This window comes from Eucyclogobius newberryi, unplaced genomic scaffold (assembly GCF_026437365.1).
Source record: "Eucyclogobius newberryi isolate DKJ021-1_F unplaced genomic scaffold, fEucNew1.0.hap1 SCAF_20, whole genome shotgun sequence".
NCBI classification, from domain to species: Eukaryota; Metazoa; Chordata; class Actinopteri; order Gobiiformes; family Gobiidae; genus Eucyclogobius; species Eucyclogobius newberryi.
The window spans coordinates 30,275,895-30,298,535 of NW_027315835.1; the positions used below are offsets into that span (position 1 = coordinate 30,275,895).

Here is a 22,641-nt window from a genome sequence, read left to right on the forward strand (position 1 = left end):
GTTATACTACTTTAAACGCCTGTTATACTCCTTTATACGCCTGTTATACACCTTTATACGCCGTTATACACCTTTATACGCCTGTTATACTACTTTAAACGCCTGTTATACTCCTTTATACGCCTGTTATACTACATTACACGCCTGTTATACTCCTTTATACGCCTGTTATACTACTTTAAACGCCTGTTATACTCCTTTATACGCCTGTTATACTACTTTAAACGCCTGTTATACTCCTGTATACCCCTGTTATACACCTTTATACGCCTGTTATACTACTTTAAACACCTGTATACACCTTTATACGCCGTTATACTCCTTTATACGCCTGTTATACTACTTTAAACGCCTGTATACACCTTTATACGCCGTTATACTCCTTTATACGCCTGTTATACTACTTTAAACGCCTGTTATACTCCTTTATACGTCTATTATACTCCTTTATACGCCTGTTATACACCTTTATACGCCGTTATACACCTTTATACACCTTTATACGCCATTATACTCCTTTATACGCCTGTTATACTACATTACACGCCTGTTATACTCCTTTATACGCCTGTTATACTACTTTAAACGCCTGTTATACTCCTTTATACGCCTGTTATACACCTTTATACGCCGTTATACACCTTTATACGCCTGTTATACTACTTTAAACGCCTGTTATACTCCTTTATACGCCTGTTATACTACATTACACGCCTGTTATACTCCTTTATACGCCTGTTATACTACTTTAAACGCCGTTATACTCCTTTATACGCCTGTTATACTACTTTAAACGCCTGTTATACTCCTGTATACCCCTGTTATACACCTTTATACGCCTGTTATACTACTTTAAACGCCTGTATACACCTTTATACGCCATTATACTCCTTTATACGCCTGTTATACTACTTTAAACGCCTGTATACACCTTTATACGCCGTTATACTCCTTTATACGCCTGTTATACTACTTTAAACGCCGTTATACTCCTTTATACGCCTGCTATACACCTTTATACGCCTGTTATACTCCTTTATACGCCGTTATACTCCTTTATGCGCCTGTTATACACCTTTATACTACTTTAAACGCCTATTATACACCTTTATACGTCTGTTATACTACTTTAAACGCCTGCTATACACCTTTATACGCCTGTTATACTCCTTTATACGCCGTTATACTCCTTTATACGCCGTTATACACCTTTATACGCCTGTTATACTACTTTAAACGTCTGTTATACACCTTTATACGCCTCTTATACTACTTTAAACATCTATTATACACCTTTATACATCTGTTATACTACTTTAAACGCCTGTTATACACCTTAATACGCCTGTTATACACCTTTATACGCCGTTATACACCTTTATACGCCTGTTATACTACATTACACGCCTGTTATACTCCTTTATACGCCTGTTATACTACTTTAAACGCCTGTTATACTCCTTTATACGCCTGTTATACACCTTTATACGCCGTTATACACCTTTATACGCCTGTTATACTACTTTAAACGCCTGTTATACTCCTTTATACGCCTGTTATACTACATTACACGCCTGTTATACTCCTTTATACGCCTGTTATACTACTTTAAACGCCTGTTATACTCCTTTATATGCCTGTTATACTACTTTAAACGCCTGTTATACTCCTGTATACCCCTGTTATACACCTTTATACGCCTGTTATACTACTTTAAACACCTGTATACACCTTTATACGCCGTTATACTCCTTTATACGCCTGTTATACTACTTTAAACGCCTGTATACACCTTTATACGCCGTTATACTCCTTTATACGCCGGTTATACTACTTTAAACGCCTGTTATACTCCTTTATACGTCTATTATACTCCTTTATACGCCTGTTATACACCTTTATACGCCGTTATACACCTTTATACACCTTTATACGCCATTATACTCCTTTATACGCCTGTTATACTACATTACACGCCTGTTATACTCCTTTATACGCCTGTTATACTACTTTAAACGCCTGTTATACTCCTTTATACGCCTGTTATACACCTTTATACGCCGTTATACACCTTTATACGCCTGTTATACTACTTTAAACGCCTGTTATACTCCTTTATACGCCTGTTATACTACATTACACGCCTGTTATACTCCTTTATACGCCTGTTATACTACTTTAAACGCCGTTATACTCCTTTATACGCCTGTTATACTACTTTAAACGCCTGTTATACTCCTGTATACCCCTGTTATACACCTTTATACGCCTGTTATACTACTTTAAACGCCTGTTATGCTCCTTTATACGTCTATTATACTCCTTTATACGCCTGTTATACACCTTTATACGCCGTTATACACCTTTATACGCCTGTTATACTCCTTTATACGCCTGTCATACTACTTTAAACGCCTGTTATACACCTTTATACGCCTGTTATACTACTTTAAATGCCTGTTATACACCTTTAGACGCCTGTTATACTCCTTTATACGCCTGTTATACACCTTTATACGCCGTTATACACCTTTATACGCCTGTAATACTCCTTTATACGCCTGTTATACACCTTTATACGCCTTTATACTCCTTTATACGCCTGTTATACTACTTTAAACGCCGTTATACTCCTTTATACGCCTGCTATACACCTTTATACGCCTGTTATACTCCTTTATACGCCGTTATACTCCTTTATGCGCCTGTTATACACCTTTATACTACTTTAAACGCCTATTATACACCTTTATACGTCTGTTATACTACTTTAAACGCCTGCTATACACCTTTATACGCCTGTTATACTCCTTTATACGCCGTTATACTCCTTTATACGCCGTTATACACCTTTATACGCCTGTTATACTACTTTAAACGTCTGTTATACACCTTTATACGCCTCTTATACTACTTTAAACATCTATTATACACCTTTATACATCTGTTATACTACTTTAAACGCCTGTTATACACCTTAATACGCCTGTTATACACCTTTATACGCCGTTATACACCTTTATACGCCATTATACTCCTTTATACGCCTGTTATACTACATTACACGCCTGTTATACTCCTTTATACGCCTGTTATACTACTTTAAACGCCTGTTATACTCCTTTATACGCCTGTTATACACCTTTATACGCCGTTATACACCTTTATACGCCTGTTATACTACTTTAAACGCCTGTTATACTCCTTTATACGCCTGTTATACTACATTACACGCCTGTTATACTCCTTTATACGCCTGTTTTACTACTTTAAACGCCTGTTATACTCCTTTATACGCCTGTTATACTACTTTAAACGCCTGTTATACTCCTGTATACCCCTGTTATACACCTTTATACGCCTGTTATACTACTTTAAACGCCTGTATACACCTTTATACGCCGTTATACTCCTTTATACGCCTGTTATACTACTTTAAACGCCTGTATACACCTTTATACGCCGTTATACTCCTTTATACGCCTGTTATACTACTTTAAACGCCTGTTATGCTCCTTTATACGTCTATTATACTCCTTTATACGCCTGTTATACACCTTTATACGCCGTTATACACCTTTATACGCCTGTTATACTCCTTTATACGCCTGTCATACTACTTTAAATGCCTGTTATACACCTTTATACGCCTGTTATACTACTTTAAATGCCTGTTATACACCTTTAGACGCCTGTTATACTCCTTTATACGCCTGTTATACACCTTTATACGCCGTTATACACCTTTATACGCCTGTAATACTCCTTTATACGCCTGTTATACACCTTTATACGCCTTTATACTCCTTTATACGCCTGTTATACTACTTTAAACGCCGTTATACTCCTTTATACGCCTGCTATACACCTTTATACGCCTGTTATACTCCTTTATACGCCGTTATACTCCTTTATGCGCCTGTTATACACCTTTATACTACTTTAAACGCCTATTATACACCTTTATACGTCTGTTATACTACTTTAAACGCCTGCTATACACCTTTATACGCCTGTTATACTCCTTTATACGCCGTTATACTCCTTTATACGCCGTTATACACCTTTATACGCCTGTTATACTACTTTAAACGTCTGTTATACACCTTTATACGCCTCTTATACTACTTTAAACATCTATTATACACCTTTATACATCTGTTATACTACTTTAAACGCCTGTTATACACCTTAATACGCCTGTTATACACCTTTATACGCCGTTATACACCTTTATACGCCATTATACTCCTTTATACGCCTGTTATACTACATTACACGCCTGTTATACTCCTTTATACGCCTGTTATACACCTTTATACGCCTGTTATACTACTTTAAACGCCTGTTATACTCCTTTATACGCCTGTTATACTACATTACACGCCTGTTATACTCCTTTATACGCCTGTTATACTACTTTAAACGCCTGTTATACTCCTTTATACGCCTGTTATACTACTTTAAACGCCTGTTATACTCCTGTATACCCCTGTTATACACCTTTATACGCCTGTTATACTACTTTAAACGCCTGTATACACCTTTATACGCCGTTATACTCCTTTATACGCCTGTTATACTACTTTAAACGCCTGTATACACCTTTATACGCCGTTATACTCCTTTATACGCCTGTTATACTACTTTAAACGCCTGTTATGCTCCTTTATACGTCTATTATACTCCTTTATACGCCTGTTATACACCTTTATACGCCGTTATACACCTTTATACGCCTGTTATACTCCTTTATACGCCTGTCATACTACTTTAAACGCCTGTTATACACCTTTATACGCCTGTTATACTACTTTAAATGCCTGTTATACACCTTTAGACGCCTGTTATACTCCTTTATACGCCTGTTATACTCCTTTATACGCCTGTTATACACCTTTATACGCCGTTATACACCTTTATACGCCTGTTATACTCCTTTATACGCCTGTTATACACCTTTATACGCCTTTATACTCCTTTATACGCCTGTTATACTACTTTAAACGCCGTTATACTCCTTTATACGCCTGTTATACACCTTTATACGCCTGTTATACTACTTTAAACGCCTGTTATACACCTTTATACGCCTGTTATACTACTTTAAACGTCTGTTATACACCTTTATACGCCTCTTATACTACTTTAAACATCTATTATACACCTTTATACATCTGTTATACTACTTTAAACGCCTGTTATACACCTTAATACGCCTGTTATACACCTTTATACGCCGTTATACACCTTTATACGCCATTATACTCCTTTATACGCCTGTTATACTACATTACACGCCTGTTATACTCCTTTATACGCCTGTTATACTACTTTAAACGCCTGTTATACTCCTTTATACGCCTGTTATACACCTTTATACGCCGTTATACACCTTTATACGCCTGTTATACTACTTTAAACGCCTGTTATACTCCTTTATACGCCTGTTATACTACATTACACGCCTGTTATACTCCTTTATACGCCTGTTATACTACTTTAAACGCCTGTTATACTCCTTTATACGCCTGTTATACTACTTTAAACGCCTGTTATACTCCTGTATACCCCTGTTATACACCTTTATACGCCTGTTATACTACTTTAAACGCCTGTATACACCTTTATACGCCGTTATACTCCTTTATACGCCTGTTATACTACTTTAAACGCCTGTATACACCTTTATACGCCGTTATACTCCTTTATACGCCTGTTATACTACTTTAAACGCCTGTTATGCTCCTTTATACGTCTATTATACTCCTTTATACGCCTGTTATACACCTTTATACGCCGTTATACACCTTTATACGCCTGTTATACTCCTTTATACGCCTGTCATACTACTTTAAACGCCTGTTATACACCTTTATACGCCTGTTATACTACTTTAAATGCCTGTTATACACCTTTAGACGCCTGTTATACTCCTTTATACGCCTGTTATACACCTTTATACGCCGTTATACACCTTTATACGCCTGTAATACTCCTTTATACGCCTGTTATACACCTTTATACGCCTTTATACTCCTTTATACGCCTGTTATACTACTTTAAACGCCAATATACTCCTTTATACGCCTGCTATACACCTTTATACGCCTGTTATACTCCTTTATACGCCGTTATACTCCTTTATGCGCCTGTTATACACCTTTATACTACTTTAAACGCCTATTATACACCTTTATACGTCTGTTATACTACTTTAAACGCCTGCTATACACCTTTATACGCCTGTTATACTCCTTTATACGCCGTTATACTCCTTTATACGCCGTTATACACCTTTATACGCCTGTTATACTACTTTAAACGTCTGTTATACACCTTTATACGCCTCTTATACTACTTTAAACATCTATTATACACCTTTATACATCTGTTATACTACTTTAAACGCCTGTTATACACCTTAATACGCCTGTTATACACCTTTATACGCCGTTATACACCTTTATACGCCATTATACTCCTTTATACGCCTGTTATACTACATTACACGCCTGTTATACTCCTTTATACGCCTGTTATACACCTTTATACGCCTGTTATACTACTTTAAACGCCTGTTATACTCCTTTATACGCCTGTTATACTACATTACACGCCTGTTATACTCCTTTATACGCCTGTTATACTACTTTAAACGCCTGTTATACTCCTTTATACGCCTGTTATACTACTTTAAACGCCTGTTATACTCCTGTATACCCCTGTTATACACCTTTATACGCCTGTTATACTACTTTAAACGCCTGTATACACCTTTATACGCCGTTATACTCCTTTATACGCCTGTTATACTACTTTAAACGCCTGTATACACCTTTATACGCCGTTATACTCCTTTATACGCCTGTTATACTACTTTAAACGCCTGTTATGCTCCTTTATACGTCTATTATACTCCTTTATACGCCTGTTATACACCTTTATACGCCATTATACACCTTTATACGCCTGTTATACTCCTTTATACGCCTGTCATACTACTTTAAACGCCTGTTATACACCTTTATACGCCTGTTATACTACTTTAAATGCCTGTTATACACCTTTAGACGCCTGTTATACTCCTTTATACGCCTGTTATACACCTTTATATGCCATTATACACCTTTATACGCCTGTTATACTCCTTTATACGCCTGTTATACGCCTTTATACGCCTTTATACTCCTTTATACGCCTGTTATACTACTTTAAACGCCGTTATACTCCTTTATACGCCTGTTATACACCTTTATACGCCTGTTATACTACTTTAAACGCCTGTTATACACCTTTATACGCCTGTTATACACCTTTATACGCCTGTTATACTACTTTAAATGCCTGTTATACACCTTTAGACGCCTGTTATACTCCTTTATACGCCTGTTATACACCTTTATACGCCATTATACACCTTTATACGCCTGTTATACTCCTTTATACGCCTGTTATACACCTTTATACGCCATTATACACCTTTATACTCCTTTATACGCCTGTTATACTACTTTAAACGCCGTTATACTCCTTTATACGCCTGTTATACACCTTTATACGCCTGTTATACTACTTTAAACGCCTGTATACACCTTTATACGCCTGTTATACATCTTTATATGCCGTTATACTCCTTTATACGCCTGTTATACTACTTTAAACGCCTGTTATACTCCTTTATATGCCTGTTATACTACTTTAAACGCCTGTTATAAACCTTTATACGTCTGTTTTACTCCTTTATACGCCTGCTATACACCTTTATACGCCTGTTATACTCCTTTATACGCCGTTATACTCCTTTATGCGCCTGTTATACACCTTTATACTACTTTAAACGCCTATTATACACCTTTATACGTCTGTTATACTACTTTAAACGCCTGCTATACACCTTTATACGCCTGTTATACTCCTTTATACGCCGTTATACTCCTTTATACGCCTGTTATACTACTTTAAACGCCTGTATACACCTTTATACGCCGTTATACTCCTTTATACGCCTGTTATACTACTTTAAACGCCTGTTATGCTCCTTTATACGTCTATTATACTCCTTTATACGCCTGTTATACACCTTTATACGCCGTTATACACCTTTATACGCCTGTTATACTCCTTTATACGCCTGTCATACTACTTTAAACGCCTGTTATACACCTTTATACGCCTGTTATACTACTTTAAATGCCTGTTATACACCTTTAGACGCCTGTTATACTCCTTTATACGCCTGTTATACACCTTTATACGCCGTTATACACCTTTATACGCCTGTAATACTCCTTTATACGCCTGTTATACACCTTTATACGCCTTTATACTCCTTTATACGCCTGTTATACTACTTTAAACGCCAATATACTCCTTTATACGCCTGCTATACACCTTTATACGCCTGTTATACTCCTTTATACGCCGTTATACTCCTTTATGCGCCTGTTATACACCTTTATACTACTTTAAACGCCTATTATACACCTTTATACGTCTGTTATACTACTTTAAACGCCTGCTATACACCTTTATACGCCTGTTATACTCCTTTATACGCCGTTATACTCCTTTATACGCCGTTATACACCTTTATACGCCTGTTATACTACTTTAAACGTCTGTTATACACCTTTATACGCCTCTTATACTACTTTAAACATCTATTATACACCTTTATACATCTGTTATACTACTTTAAACGCCTGTTATACACCTTAATACGCCTGTTATACACCTTTATACGCCGTTATACACCTTTATACGCCATTATACTCCTTTATACGCCTGTTATACTACATTACACGCCTGTTATACTCCTTTATACGCCTGTTATACACCTTTATACGCCTGTTATACTACTTTAAACGCCTGTTATACTCCTTTATACGCCTGTTATACTACATTACACGCCTGTTATACTCCTTTATACGCCTGTTATACTACTTTAAACGCCTGTTATACTCCTTTATACGCCTGTTATACTACTTTAAACGCCTGTTATACTCCTGTATACCCCTGTTATACACCTTTATACGCCTGTTATACTACTTTAAACGCCTGTATACACCTTTATACGCCGTTATACTCCTTTATACGCCTGTTATACTACTTTAAACGCCTGTATACACCTTTATACGCCGTTATACTCCTTTATACGCCTGTTATACTACTTTAAACGCCTGTTATGCTCCTTTATACGTCTATTATACTCCTTTATACGCCTGTTATACACCTTTATACGCCATTATACACCTTTATACGCCTGTTATACTCCTTTATACGCCTGTCATACTACTTTAAACGCCTGTTATACACCTTTATACGCCTGTTATACTACTTTAAATGCCTGTTATACACCTTTAGACGCCTGTTATACTCCTTTATACGCCTGTTATACACCTTTATATGCCATTATACACCTTTATACGCCTGTTATACTCCTTTATACGCCTGTTATACGCCTTTATACGCCTTTATACTCCTTTATACGCCTGTTATACTACTTTAAACGCCGTTATACTCCTTTATACGCCTGTTATACACCTTTATACGCCTGTTATACTACTTTAAACGCCTGTTATACACCTTTATACGCCTGTTATACACCTTTATACGCCTGTTATACTACTTTAAATGCCTGTTATACACCTTTAGACGCCTGTTATACTCCTTTATACGCCTGTTATACACCTTTATACGCCATTATACACCTTTATACGCCTGTTATACTCCTTTATACGCCTGTTATACACCTTTATACGCCATTATACACCTTTATACTCCTTTATACGCCTGTTATACTACTTTAAACGCCGTTATACTCCTTTATACGCCTGTTATACACCTTTATACGCCTGTTATACTACTTTAAACGCCTGTATACACCTTTATACGCCTGTTATACATCTTTATATGCCGTTATACTCCTTTATACGCCTGTTATACTACTTTAAACGCCTGTTATACTCCTTTATATGCCTGTTATACTACTTTAAACGCCTGTTATAAACCTTTATACGTCTGTTTTACTCCTTTATACGCCTGCTATACACCTTTATACGCCTGTTATACTCCTTTATACGCCGTTATACTCCTTTATGCGCCTGTTATACACCTTTATACTACTTTAAACGCCTATTATACACCTTTATACGTCTGTTATACTACTTTAAACGCCTGCTATACACCTTTATACGCCTGTTATACTCTTTTATACGCCGTTATACTCCTTTATACGCCGTTATACACCTTTATACGCCTGTTATACTACTTTAAACGTCTGTTATACACCTTTATACGCCTCTTATACTACTTTAAACGCCTGTTATACACCTTAATACGCCTGTTATACACCTTTATACGCCGTTATACACCTTTATACGCCTGTTATACTACATTACACGCCTGTTATACTCCTTTATACGCCTGTTATACTACTTTAAACGCCTGTTATACTCCTTTATACGCCTGTTATACACCTTTATACGCCGTTATACACCTTTATACGCCTGTTATACTACTTTAAACGCCTGTTATACTCCTTTATACGCCTGTTATACTACATTACACGCCTGTTATACTCCTTTATACGCCTGTTATACTACTTTAAACGCCTGTTATACTCCTTTATACGCCTGTTATACTACTTTAAACGCCTGTTATACTCCTGTATACCCCTGTTATACACCTTTATACGCCTGTTATACTACTTTAAACACCTGTATACACCTTTATACGCCGTTATACTCCTTTATACGCCTGTTATACTACTTTAAACGCCTGTATACACCTTTATACGCCGTTATACTCCTTTATACGCCTGTTATACTACTTTAAACGCCTGTTATACTCCTTTATACGTCTATTATACTCCTTTATACGCCTGTTATACACCTTTATACGCCGTTATACACCTTTATACGCCTGTTATACTCCTTTATACGCCTGTCATACTACTTTAAACGCCTGTTATACACCTTTAGACGCCTGTTATACTCCTTTATACGCCTGTTATACACCTTTATACGCCGTTATACACCTTTATACGCCTGTTATACTCCTTTATACGCCTGTTATACACCTTTATACGCCTTTATACTCCTTTATACGCCTGTTATACTACTTTAAACGCCGTTATACTCCTTTATACGCCTGCTATACACCTTTATACGCCTGTTATACTCCTTTATACGCCTGCTATACACCTTTATACGCCTGTTATACACCTTTCTACGCCGTTATACACCTTTATACGCCATTATACTCCTTTATACGCCTGTTATACTACATTACACGCCTGTTATACTCCTTTATGCGCCTGTTATACACCTTTATACTACTTTAAACGCCTATTATACACCTTTATACGTCTGTTATACTACTTTAAACGCCTGCTATACACCTTTATACGCCTGTTATACTCCTTTATACGCCGTTATACTCCTTTATACGCCGTTATACACCTTTATACGCCTGTTATACTACTTTAAACGTCTGTTATACACCTTTATACGCCTCTTATACTACTTTAAACATCTATTATACACCTTTATACATCTGTTATACTACTTTAAACGCCTGTTATACACCTTAATACGCCTGTTATACACCTTTATACGCCGTTATACACCTTTATACGCCATTATACTCCTTTATACGCCTGTTATACTACATTACACGCCTGTTATACTCCTTTATACGCCTGTTATACTACTTTAAACGCCTGTTATACTCCTTTATACGCCTGTTATACACCTTTATACGCCGTTATACACCTTTATACGCCTGTTATACTACTTTAAACGCCTGTTATACTCCTTTATACGCCTGTTATACTACATTACACGCCTGTTATACTCCTTTATACGCCTGTTATACTACTTTAAACGCCTGTTATACTCCTTTATACGCCTGTTATACTACTTTAAACGCCTGTTATACTCCTGTATACCCCTGTTATACACCTTTATACGCCTGTTATACTACTTTAAACGCCTGTATACACCTTTATACGCCGTTATACTCCTTTATACGCCTGTTATACTACTTTAAACGCCTGTAAACACCTTTATACGCCGTTATACTCCTTTATACGCCTGTTATACTACTTTAAACGCCTGTTATGCTCCTTTATACGCCTGTTATACTACTTTAAACGCCGTTATACTCCTTTATACCCCTGTTATACACCTTTATACGCCTGTTATACTACTTTAAATGCCTGTTATACACCTTTAGACGCCTGTTATACTCCTTTATACGCCTGTTATACACCTTTATACGCCATTATACACCTTTATACGCCTGTTATACTCCTTTATACGCCTGTTATACACCTTTATACGCCATTATACACCTTTATACGCCTTTATACTCCTTTATACGCCTGTTATACTACTTTAAACGCTGTTATACTCCTTTATACGCCTGTTATACACCTTTATACGCCTGTTATACTACTTTAAACGCCTGTATACACCTTTATACGCCTGTTATACATCTTTATATGCCGTTATACTCCTTTATACGCCTGTTATACTACTTTAAACGCCTGTTATACTCCTTTATATGCCTGTTTTACTCCTTTATACGCCTGTTATACACCTTTATACACCTTTATACGCCTGTTATACTACTTTAAACGCCTGCTATACACCTTTATACGCCTGTTATACTCCTTTATACGCCGTTATACTCCTTTATGCGCCTGTTATACACCTTTATACGTCTGTTATACTCCTTTATACGCCTGTTATACACCTTTATACGCCTGTTATACTCCTTTATACGCCGTTATACTCCTTTATACACCTTTATACGCCTGTTATACTACTTTAAACGCCTGTTATACTCCTTTATACGCCTGTTATACACCTTTATACGTCTGTTATACACCTTTATACGCCTCTTATACTACTTTAAACATCTATTATACACCTTTATACATCTGTTATACTACTTTAAACGCCTGTTATACACCTTAATACGCCTGTTATACACCTTTATACGCCGTTATACACCTTTACACGCCATTATACTCCTTTATACGCCTGTTAATCTACATTACACGCCTATTATACTCCTTTATACGCCTGTTATACTACTTTAAACGCCTGTTATACTCCTTTATACGCCTGTTATACACCTTTAAACGCCTGTTATACTCCTTTATACGCCTGTTATACTCCTTTATACGCCTGTTATACACCTTTATACGCCGTTATACACCTTTATACGCCTGTTATACTCCTTTATACGCCTGTTATACTCCTTTATACGCCTGTTATACTACTTTAAACGCCTGTTATACTCCTTTATACGCCTGTTATTCTATTTCAAACGCCTGTTATACACCTTTATAAGCCTGTTATACTCCTTTATACGCCTGTTATACTCCTTTATACGCCTGTTATACACCTTTATACGCCGTTATCCTCCTTTATACGCCTGTTATACACCTTTATACGCCGTTATACTACTTTAAACGCCTGTTATACTCCTTTATACGCCTGTTATTCTATTTCAAACGCCTGTTATACACCTTTATAAGCCTGTTATACACCTTTATATGCCGTTATACTACTTTAAACGCCTGTTATACTCCTTTATACGCCTGTTATTCTATTTCAAACGCCTGTTATACACCTTTATAAGCCTGTTATACACCTTTATACGCCGTTATACTACTTTAAACGCCTGTTATACTCCTTTATACGCCTGTTATTCTATTTCAAACACCTGTTATACACCTTTATAAGCCTGTTATACACCTTTATATGCCTGTTATACTTCTTTAAACGCCTGTTATTCTATTTTAAACATCTGTTATACTCCTTTATACGCCTGTCATACTCCTTCATACACCCGTTATACTTTTCGTACACTCAAGGCCTGGACTGACATTCTAATGTGCAAACACTCAATGGAAAAGATCACATTTGGACTTAATTTGAAAATGAAGGGAATTTGAGGTGTGTGTAAACAGTGCCGTGACTTAGTTTTGGGTGCTTTTCATGGCTTTTTTACTTGAATTTCTTTTTTCTTGAATTTCTTTTTTACTCTAATTTCTTTTTTACTCTAATTTCTTTATTACTTGAATTTTTTATTTTCTCTGGAGTCTTTCTAATAATAATGAGTGTAGTAAGTGAACCTGGAGCCGCTTGTGGACCACATCAGGCAGGTCCTGGTCGTAGTCTCGCAGGAGGGCGATGGTCTCCTGGATGGGCTCAAACATGGCGTCTGTGGTGCTCTGGCGACCTTTGATGGACAACAGGTGGGACATGACCCCGAGCAGGCCACCGTAGTCTCCCTGGTCCACGTGGCGCTCCAGGCCCTGCTCTGTGTCACTGATGAACTGCTCCAGCTCCGACAGGCTGCACACACCACACGGACCTGACATTCAACTACACCTTATATTTAAACTACCACAAAGAGCTCTCAGGAACTGGCACACTCATCCAACAAATACTTTTGAACATCATTTCCAATCTCTGCTTACTTTAACACATAAAATAAAAGCCATGTACAAGCACAATTAAATCACTTTTTATCTAGTTAATTTTGAAGTGTCTCTCCATAAATACATTTACAATATTCAACACATTCTGGATGTTTCAAACAGAAACATATCCAAATGTAATAAAATGTAATTAGTTTCAGAAAAATGATTCCTTCCAGATTTGACAATATCATATTTATATTTACATTTGGCCTTAACAATAGAGGACAATGTCCTCATGTCTGAGACCCAGAGCTGCACCTCACAGTCCACCCTGTCCCTTTAGGGCACAGGACATTTTTTTGTGCTGTCTAAATGTCCAGCAGGTGAAAAAGTAGTGCACTTAAAATGTCCCACAATGTAGCTTGGAAAGTACTTCAGAACACTGCTGGTCACTAGAGCGGTCAGTATAGACAACAATGCACTGCAAGAGTGGGACAGCGACAGGTCTTTAACTGGACTCAACATGAATGAAGCAGCTGTTTAAACGCACTGTTATTATGAATAAACCACTCTTAATTAAGCCGTCGTTAGCGTTAGCCGCTTAGCTCATAAAGTTCTAATTTTTGCAGACTTTTCTTCACCCAGGCGCCAGAGTCACATGACCTGTGGTGAGGAGTGAGTGCACTGTACAGTGAGCGAGGGCTGAGGGACAAGAGAGGCGGGTTTCGCCAACAACTCAGGCTCAGCTGCCAATTTCAGTTTTTGGTGCTTTAATAGTGTCTCCCACCGTGAAAAGTGCAAAAGGTCTCTTTCCAACCACACGCCCCCGTGACCTCTGCTGTGACCCAGATGAGCCTTTAAACCTCTGCTGGCCCCTCCCACATTACATAACAGACATATGAAATATAATTTACACTATTTCCACCACTGACTTTTCACAAATATAATGTTTATCACTGAAAATGATCAAACTAAATAAACAACCATAAATATGGCCAAAACAGAGATAATTGTCAATGTAAAGGATTTGTGGCTCATGTGAGACTGAGGCCTTTAATCCCCGAGACGAGACGCAGTAGATGTAGCGTTTATGAGGCTGATGCTTCTAAGAGTGCACTCTTAGTCACGGCAAAACGCGCTGGAGAAAATATGGTAAACTCTTTTAAATGTGTATTTGAGATGAAAGGATTTGTTGCGGCGCAGACAGGGAAACGGGTGCGAGCGTCTCCCCGGGACAGCGCACTTAGGGACGACCCGCTCCGTCTCGGGGACATTTGGGGCTCATGTATCGCCGCTCTGGGCAGTAGGTAATGTGTCATTTCACTACAGCAGATGTGTTGACCTGTGGGTCACGTGGGCCATGAGGTGCTGCTTGAACATGAGGCTCCACTTCTTCACGATGTTGAGCAGAGTCGTCTTCATGGAGCGAGCGTCCACTCTCAGCCACCCGAGGAACACGTGGACCGGCTGCAGACCCTGGATCTCCTCAAAGATCTTTTCATACCTGCACAACAGGACGGACACACGTGACGGGGCCCCTGACACACGTGACGGGGCCCCTGACACACGTGACGGGGCCCCTGACACACGTGACGGGGCCCCTGACACATATATATTATATACAGGGACGTGTATTCAGGGGCGGCAGGGGAGGCAGGGCCTCACCTGTCAATCTTGGGGAAAAAATTAAATAAAATACAATATAAAAAATTATTAATATTTTGTCATCTGGTGTGTATTATAAACCCACTTTCCCTTTGAATCCAATATCGAACAATATTGTGTCAAATAAGAATGTCACACACACACACACACACACACATACACAGAGCTGGTGCAATGCAAAATGATGTGTCACTCTCTCTCCCTCTGTTTAGAACAAATCAAACCCTCTGACCATGAGCTCAGTGGTTCCATATTCTCCATCATGTATGAAGTGTATTTATGAAGCGTGTTTTAGTCTCAGATTCATTATAAAACCACAGTAAAAGTTCACTCAGGAGAGGCTTCATTACATGCGCCGCATGGACGCGCTCCTGAGCCTGGCCGTGTGTGACAGGTGCTGACAGGTGCTCGTGTGTGGACAGGTGCTGACAGGTGCTCGTGTGTGGACAGGTGCTGACAGGTGCTCGTGTGTGGACAGGTGCTGACAGGTGCTCGTGTGTGGACGGGTGCTGACAGGTGCTCGTGTGTGGACAGGTGCTGACAGGTGCTCGTGTGTGGACAGGTTTCACAATCTTCTTTCTTACTATTGTGTTTGTAGAATCTGGACGATTACATTTCCAAGTTAAAACGTTTCACAAATCTGGATTTTCAAGCAAAGCAAGAGGTTCTAACTAAAGAAAGACCTGCTCCAGAGCTGAACGGGTTGTTTTAGACGGAGGTATAGATCTAAAAACGCTGACATCACTCATTGGACACAGCCTAATGTGAGCGATACGGCTCTGAACACAAGAGAAAGTGTGTTCCACTCCCGCTTGTCCCAAATTTTTTTTTGGTGCCTCACTCGCCCTGAACCTCACCGCACGTCATTAGGGCTGGGCAAGTTAAAACCCGTTATTATCGCGTTAACTCATCACATGAAATCCTACCAATGGTTAGAAAGAGCCGGTCTGAAGCACAGACGCCCTGATCTACCACACCAGACAAGCCCCAAGGTGTAGACTGTACAAAGGGACCCTGAGACCATCCCGCACATAACTGCAGGTGCAGATGCTGCAGGGACAGCACACATGGAGCTCCATCACCAGGAGCTGACATAGTGTAAGAAACATCTGTGCAGAGCACGAGCTGAAGACCCCAAGGACAAAGTGGAAACACCTCCAAAGGTGGAGAACGACCGAGCCAAGGTCCTCTGGGACTTCCAGATACAGACAGACCGAATGGCAATGGAGAACCAACCGGACATAGTGGTGGTCTCAAGGGTCAGAGGAGCTGTGGTGGTGGACATTGCAGTACATCATGGGATGGAAACATCCGGAAAAAAGGAACATGAGAAACTAGAGAAATCCCAAGGAGCTGGAGAAGGTCTGGAGCGTGAAGGTATCAGTGGTGCCCGTAGTGACCGGAGCACTCGGGGCAGTGACCCCCAAACTGGAGGAATGACCCCCAAACTGGAGGAATGACCCCTAAACTGGAGGAATGACCCCCAAACTGGAGGAATGACTTGAGCAGAACATCTCAGTCCAGAAAAGTGCAGGAACAGCAAAGATACTGAAGAACCCTCAAGCTCCCAGGGGCCTCTGGAGGAGGACCTCAGCTTGAAGGGGGATAAATTGAGACCACCCACAGAAGGTGAGAAAGGGTTTATATATATACACACACACACACACATACATACATACATACATATATACAGACATATACACACTACACCACTGTCTGTAACTAACCCAGGCGATATTGAGACGGTCTCTTACCCGTCCACCTGCTCTCTGAAGCTGTCCAGAGTGGGCGGGGCCTCTGGGATGGTGGTGTCCGAGTACATCTCCATCTCGTGGCTGGTCAGCACATGTCCGTACAGGAGAAACTGCCTCATGAACTCCCTGCGGTCGTCCACATACAGGTAGCTGTAGGGCTCCAGGGAGCTCCTGTACTCGCAGCACGCTGCCACCGCGCTCTGCACACGGCTGGTCAGCTGCACACGCATGTCCAGCAGGTCGGCCATGTCCTCCATGTCCGCCTGGACAACAGGAAGACCAAGGAAACCAAGCTCAATGTGAAAAGTGTCTTGAATCTAAGATGGCAGATTCAAGGCTTTTGAAACACATTGAAATGTATATTTCAAATGAAGCCTGCGTAAATTCAGCCTGGAAGACCTAACTCCACCCATCTACGTCAAGGCCACCTGCTCCCCAGCTCAATCAACGCACCCAGCCCGGGCGTCGGCCACCATGGCAGGACCCTTCTCCCCAGCGCCATCATCGCACTCAAGCGGCGTCCACCTGTCCGTCTGTGAGAGTCAAATCCCTCCTTCACCATGGACTCTTCCAGGTTTCTGCGCTTATCCCAAAGAGGTTATGCAGTTTTTCCTAGCCAAGAAGTAGGGTGAAAGGTTAGGGGACGTCTGCATCATGGCCCCGCACCTGCTCCTCATCCCCAATCAACGCTCTCAGTGACTCCTCCCTGCTCCCAATCAGCGCCCAGGCGGTCGCATTTAAGCCTCAGGCAGATGGCTCGGCCGCTTCAAACCATACTGCGACCCACCACCTCCCCAGCTCCTCCTCTGCATCCCTCTCATCCTCTACCTCCTCTCCACATCTACCACCACCAGTCTCCAGGCTCAGGGGGGAGACGTCTAATACAAATAGATCATGGAGGGCCCTTGATCGCAACGTCTTCCGCCAGGGTCTGAGCGCCAAATAACCCATGTAATAAAACTTGCTAAACAGTCCTTTCTGGTCGTCTCTGCGTCTCTCCAGGGTGAAATATCTTTACATTAAATCCAAACATAAAAAAAGTATTTATTACTGTGGCCAGATTACTTGATGTTAGACACATTTTAACAACGCAATTTAAATTCTCTAAGACAAACTTGGTCAACTTGGTAAACATTATTATTGTCATTGACTATTGACCATCTTGTGAGGATGGACATGGTCATAAAGAAGTCCAGCTCCGTCCTGTGTTCTGCACTCAGGAGGCGGTGAGGGACAGGAGGGTCCTAAACTATGAACGTACTAAGTATATGCTGAACCATGAGTGTCGTCCCCTGCAGGACACACTGTCTGCTCTGTGTCGCCCCCTGCAGGACACTGTCTGCTCTGTGTCGCCCCCTGCAGGACACACCGTCTGCTCTGCGTCGTCCCCTGCAGGACACTGTCCGCTCTGCGTCGTCCCCTGCAGGACACTGTCCGCTCTGTGTCGCCCCCTGCAGGACACTGATCTGTGTCGTCCCCTGCAGGACACACCGTCTGCTCTGTGTCGTCCCCTGCAGGACACTGTCCGCTCTGTGTCGCCCCCTGCAGGACATTGTCTTTTCTGTGTCGCCCCCTGCAGGACACGGTCCACTCTGTGTCGCCCCTTGCAGGACACGGTCCACTCTGTGTCGCCCCCTGCAGGACACTCTGTTGTCTCTGTGTCGTCCCCTGCAGGACACTGTCTTATCTGTGTCGCCCCCTGCAAGACACTGTCCGCTCTGTGTCGCCCCCTGCAGGACACTGTCTTTTCTGTGTCGCCCCCTGCAGGACACGGTCCACTCTGTGTCGCCCCCTGCAGGACACTCTGTTGTCTCTGTGTCGTCCCCTGCAGGACACACCGTCTGCTCTGCGTCGTCCCCTGCAGGACACACTGTCTGCTCTGTGTCGTCCCCTGCAGGACACTGTCCGCTCTGTGTCGCCCCCTGCAGGACACTGATCTGTGTCGTCCCCTGCAGGACACACCGTCTGCTCTGTGTCGTCCCCTGCAGGACACTGTCCGCTCTGTGTCGCCCCCTGCAGGACATTGTCTTTTCTGTGTCGCCCCCTGCAGGACACGGTCCACTCTGTGTCGCCCCTTGCAGGACACGGTCCACTCTGTGTCGCCCCCTGCAGGACACTCTGTTGTCTCTGTGTCGTCCCCTGCAGGACACTGTCTTATCTGTGTCGCCCCCTGCAAGACACTGTCCGCTCTGTGTCGCCCCCTGCAGGACACTGTCTTTTCTGTGTCGCCCCCTGCAGGACACGGTCCACTCTGTGTCGCCCCCTGCAGGACACTCTGTTGTCTCTGTGTCGTCCCCTGCAGGACACACCGTCTGCTCTGCGTCGTCCCCTGCAGGACACACTGTCTGCTCTGTGTCGTCCCCTGCAGGACACACCGTCTGCTCTGTGTCGTCCCCTGCAGGACACTGTCTTTTCCGTGTCGCCCCCTGCAGGACACGGTGCACTCTGTGACGCCCCCCGCAGGACACTCTGTCGTCTCTGTGTCGCCCCCTGCAGGACACTCTGTCGTCTCTGTGTCGCCCCCCGCAGGACACTCTGTCGTCTCTGTGTCGCCCCCCGCAGGACACTCTGTCGTCTCTGTGTCGCCCCCCGCAGGACACTCTGTCGTCTCTGTGTCGCCCCCCGCAGGACACTGTCGTCTCTGTGTCGCCCCCCGCAGGACACTGTCTGTTGTACATACAGTTCTTGTTAGATATTACATTTTTCATGCCCTTATTTTATTTAGCGCAGTCTAAACTTGTTTTATTATTATAATGATTATATGTTTCAAGTAAGAAGCAAAGTCTTAGTTTGTGAATTCTTCACAAACAATGGCAATAAAGATGATTCTGTTCCTCGACAAAGGCCCAAGTCCTGCCGTCCAAACATGTCCTGAGCTACTGCTCGTCCAACACTGTCTTGTTAAGAAGACAGAATTAATTTTCCACATATAATGTGACAATTGTAGTGACATGTTTAGTGTTATATTTAGTGTGTAGTGACGGAGCTGTACCTGGTAATGAGGAACAGAGCAGTGCTGGGCTACACGAGGGACCAGGGAGGACATTCTGAAGACGTCAGTGATGAGACCCTCCACCCGCTCCACCAGGCTTTGTCCAGCGCCGCAGTCCAGAGACGGACTGAAGACAAGGTCAGGGACATTGAGATCCAGCTGCACCTCCAACAGAGGAGCTACGGTGTCCTGGTCTGGACAAAGAAGGTTTAAGGAGAGGTTTGTTCTAAATTAGGCCTCATCATGCAATGTAACTGTAGCAATCTGTAAGCAGTCATAATGTCTTAGTTTGGTGGAATAATACCTGTGGTCAACACATTTACAGTTCTACATCAGTCGCTAGAGCTGCAGCGACAACTGACACACAAGGAACACATTTTTCATTAGTTTAACATTCATATGACATCACTGTCTTGTTTGTTGTGTTTCAAATAACACATTTAAACTGGACAAACTCTGGCCCTTTTGGGAGTAAGGTGAAATCATTAATGTTTCTTTTAGAGCTTTATACACTCTGAGGTGTGTCTTTAGAGCTTTATACACTCTGAGGTGTGTCTTTAGAGCTTTATAACACTCTGAGGTGTGTCTTTAGAGCTTTATAACACTCTGAGGTGTGTCTTTAGAGCTTTATAACACTCTGAGATGTGTCTTTAGAGCTTTATACACTCTGAGGTGTGTCTTTAGAGCTTCATACACTCTGAGGTGTGTCTTTAGAGCTTTATAACACTCTGAGGTGTGTCTTTAGAGCTTTATACACTCTGAGGTGTGTCTTTAGAGCTTTATACACTCTGAGCTGTGTCTTTAGAGCTTTATACACTCTGAGGTGTGTCTTTAGAGCTCTATAACACTCTGAGGTGTGTCTTTAGAGCTTTATACTGCTCTGAGGTGTGTCTTTAGAGCTTTATACACTCTGAGGTGTGTCTTTAGAGCTTTATACACTCTGAGGTGTGTCTTTAGAGCTTTATACACTCTGAAGTGTGTCTTTAGAGCTTTATAACACTCTGAGGTGTGTCTTTAGAGCTTTATACACTCTGTGGTGTGTCTTTAGAGCTTTATACGCTCTGAGGTGAGTCTTTAGAGCTTTATACACTCTGAGGTGTGTCTTTAGAGATTTATACACTCTGAGGTGTGTCTTTAGAGCTTTATAACACTCTGAGGTGTGTCTTTAGAGATTTATACACTCTGAGGTGAGTCTTTAGAGCTTTATAACACTCTGAGGTGTGTCTTTAGAGCTTTATAACACTCTGTGGTGTGTCTTTAGAGCTTTATACTGCTCTGAGGTGTGTCTTTAGAGCTTTATAACACTCTGAGGTGTGTCTTTAGAGCTTTATACACTCTGAGGTGTGTCTTTAGAGCTTTATACGCTCTGAGGTGTGTCTTTAGAGCTTTATATACTCTGAGGTGTGTCTTTAGAGCTTTATACACTCTGAGGTGTGTCTTTAGAGCTTTATACACTCTGAGGTGTGTCTTTAGAGCTTTATACGCTCTGAGGTGTGTCTTTAGAGCTTTATACGCTCTGAGGTGAGTCTTTAGAGCTTTATACTGCTCTGAGGTGTGTCTTTAGAGCTTTATAACACTCTGAGGTGTGTCTTTAGAGCTTTATCCGCTCTGAGGTGTGTCTTTAGAGCTTTATCCGCTCTGAGGTGTGTCTTTAGAGCTTTATACGCTCTGAGGTGAGTCTTTAGAGCTTTATACACTCTGAGGTGTGTCTTTAGAGATTTATACACTCTGAGGTGTGTCTTTAGAGCTTTATAACACTCTGAGGTGTGTCTTTAGAGCTTTATACA

At 41.2% G+C, this 22,641-nt stretch overlaps 1 protein-coding gene across 1 annotated transcript in view; it reads right to left on the reverse strand.

Moving 5' to 3' along the window:
- dnah9 (dynein, axonemal, heavy chain 9) overlaps positions 1 to 22,641 on the reverse strand; it is a 649,263-nt gene that overhangs the window by 545,823 nt on the left and 80,799 nt on the right. The window contains exons 17-20 of the mRNA XM_072455799.1: positions 20,855 to 21,048; positions 17,863 to 18,125; positions 15,786 to 15,947; positions 14,153 to 14,375 (exon numbers count right to left, since the gene is read on the reverse strand). Of these exons, the coding sequence (XP_072311900.1) occupies positions 14,153 to 14,375; positions 15,786 to 15,947; positions 17,863 to 18,125; positions 20,855 to 21,048 (842 nt within the window). The remainder of the gene's footprint in view (positions 1 to 14,152; positions 14,376 to 15,785; positions 15,948 to 17,862; positions 18,126 to 20,854; positions 21,049 to 22,641) is intronic.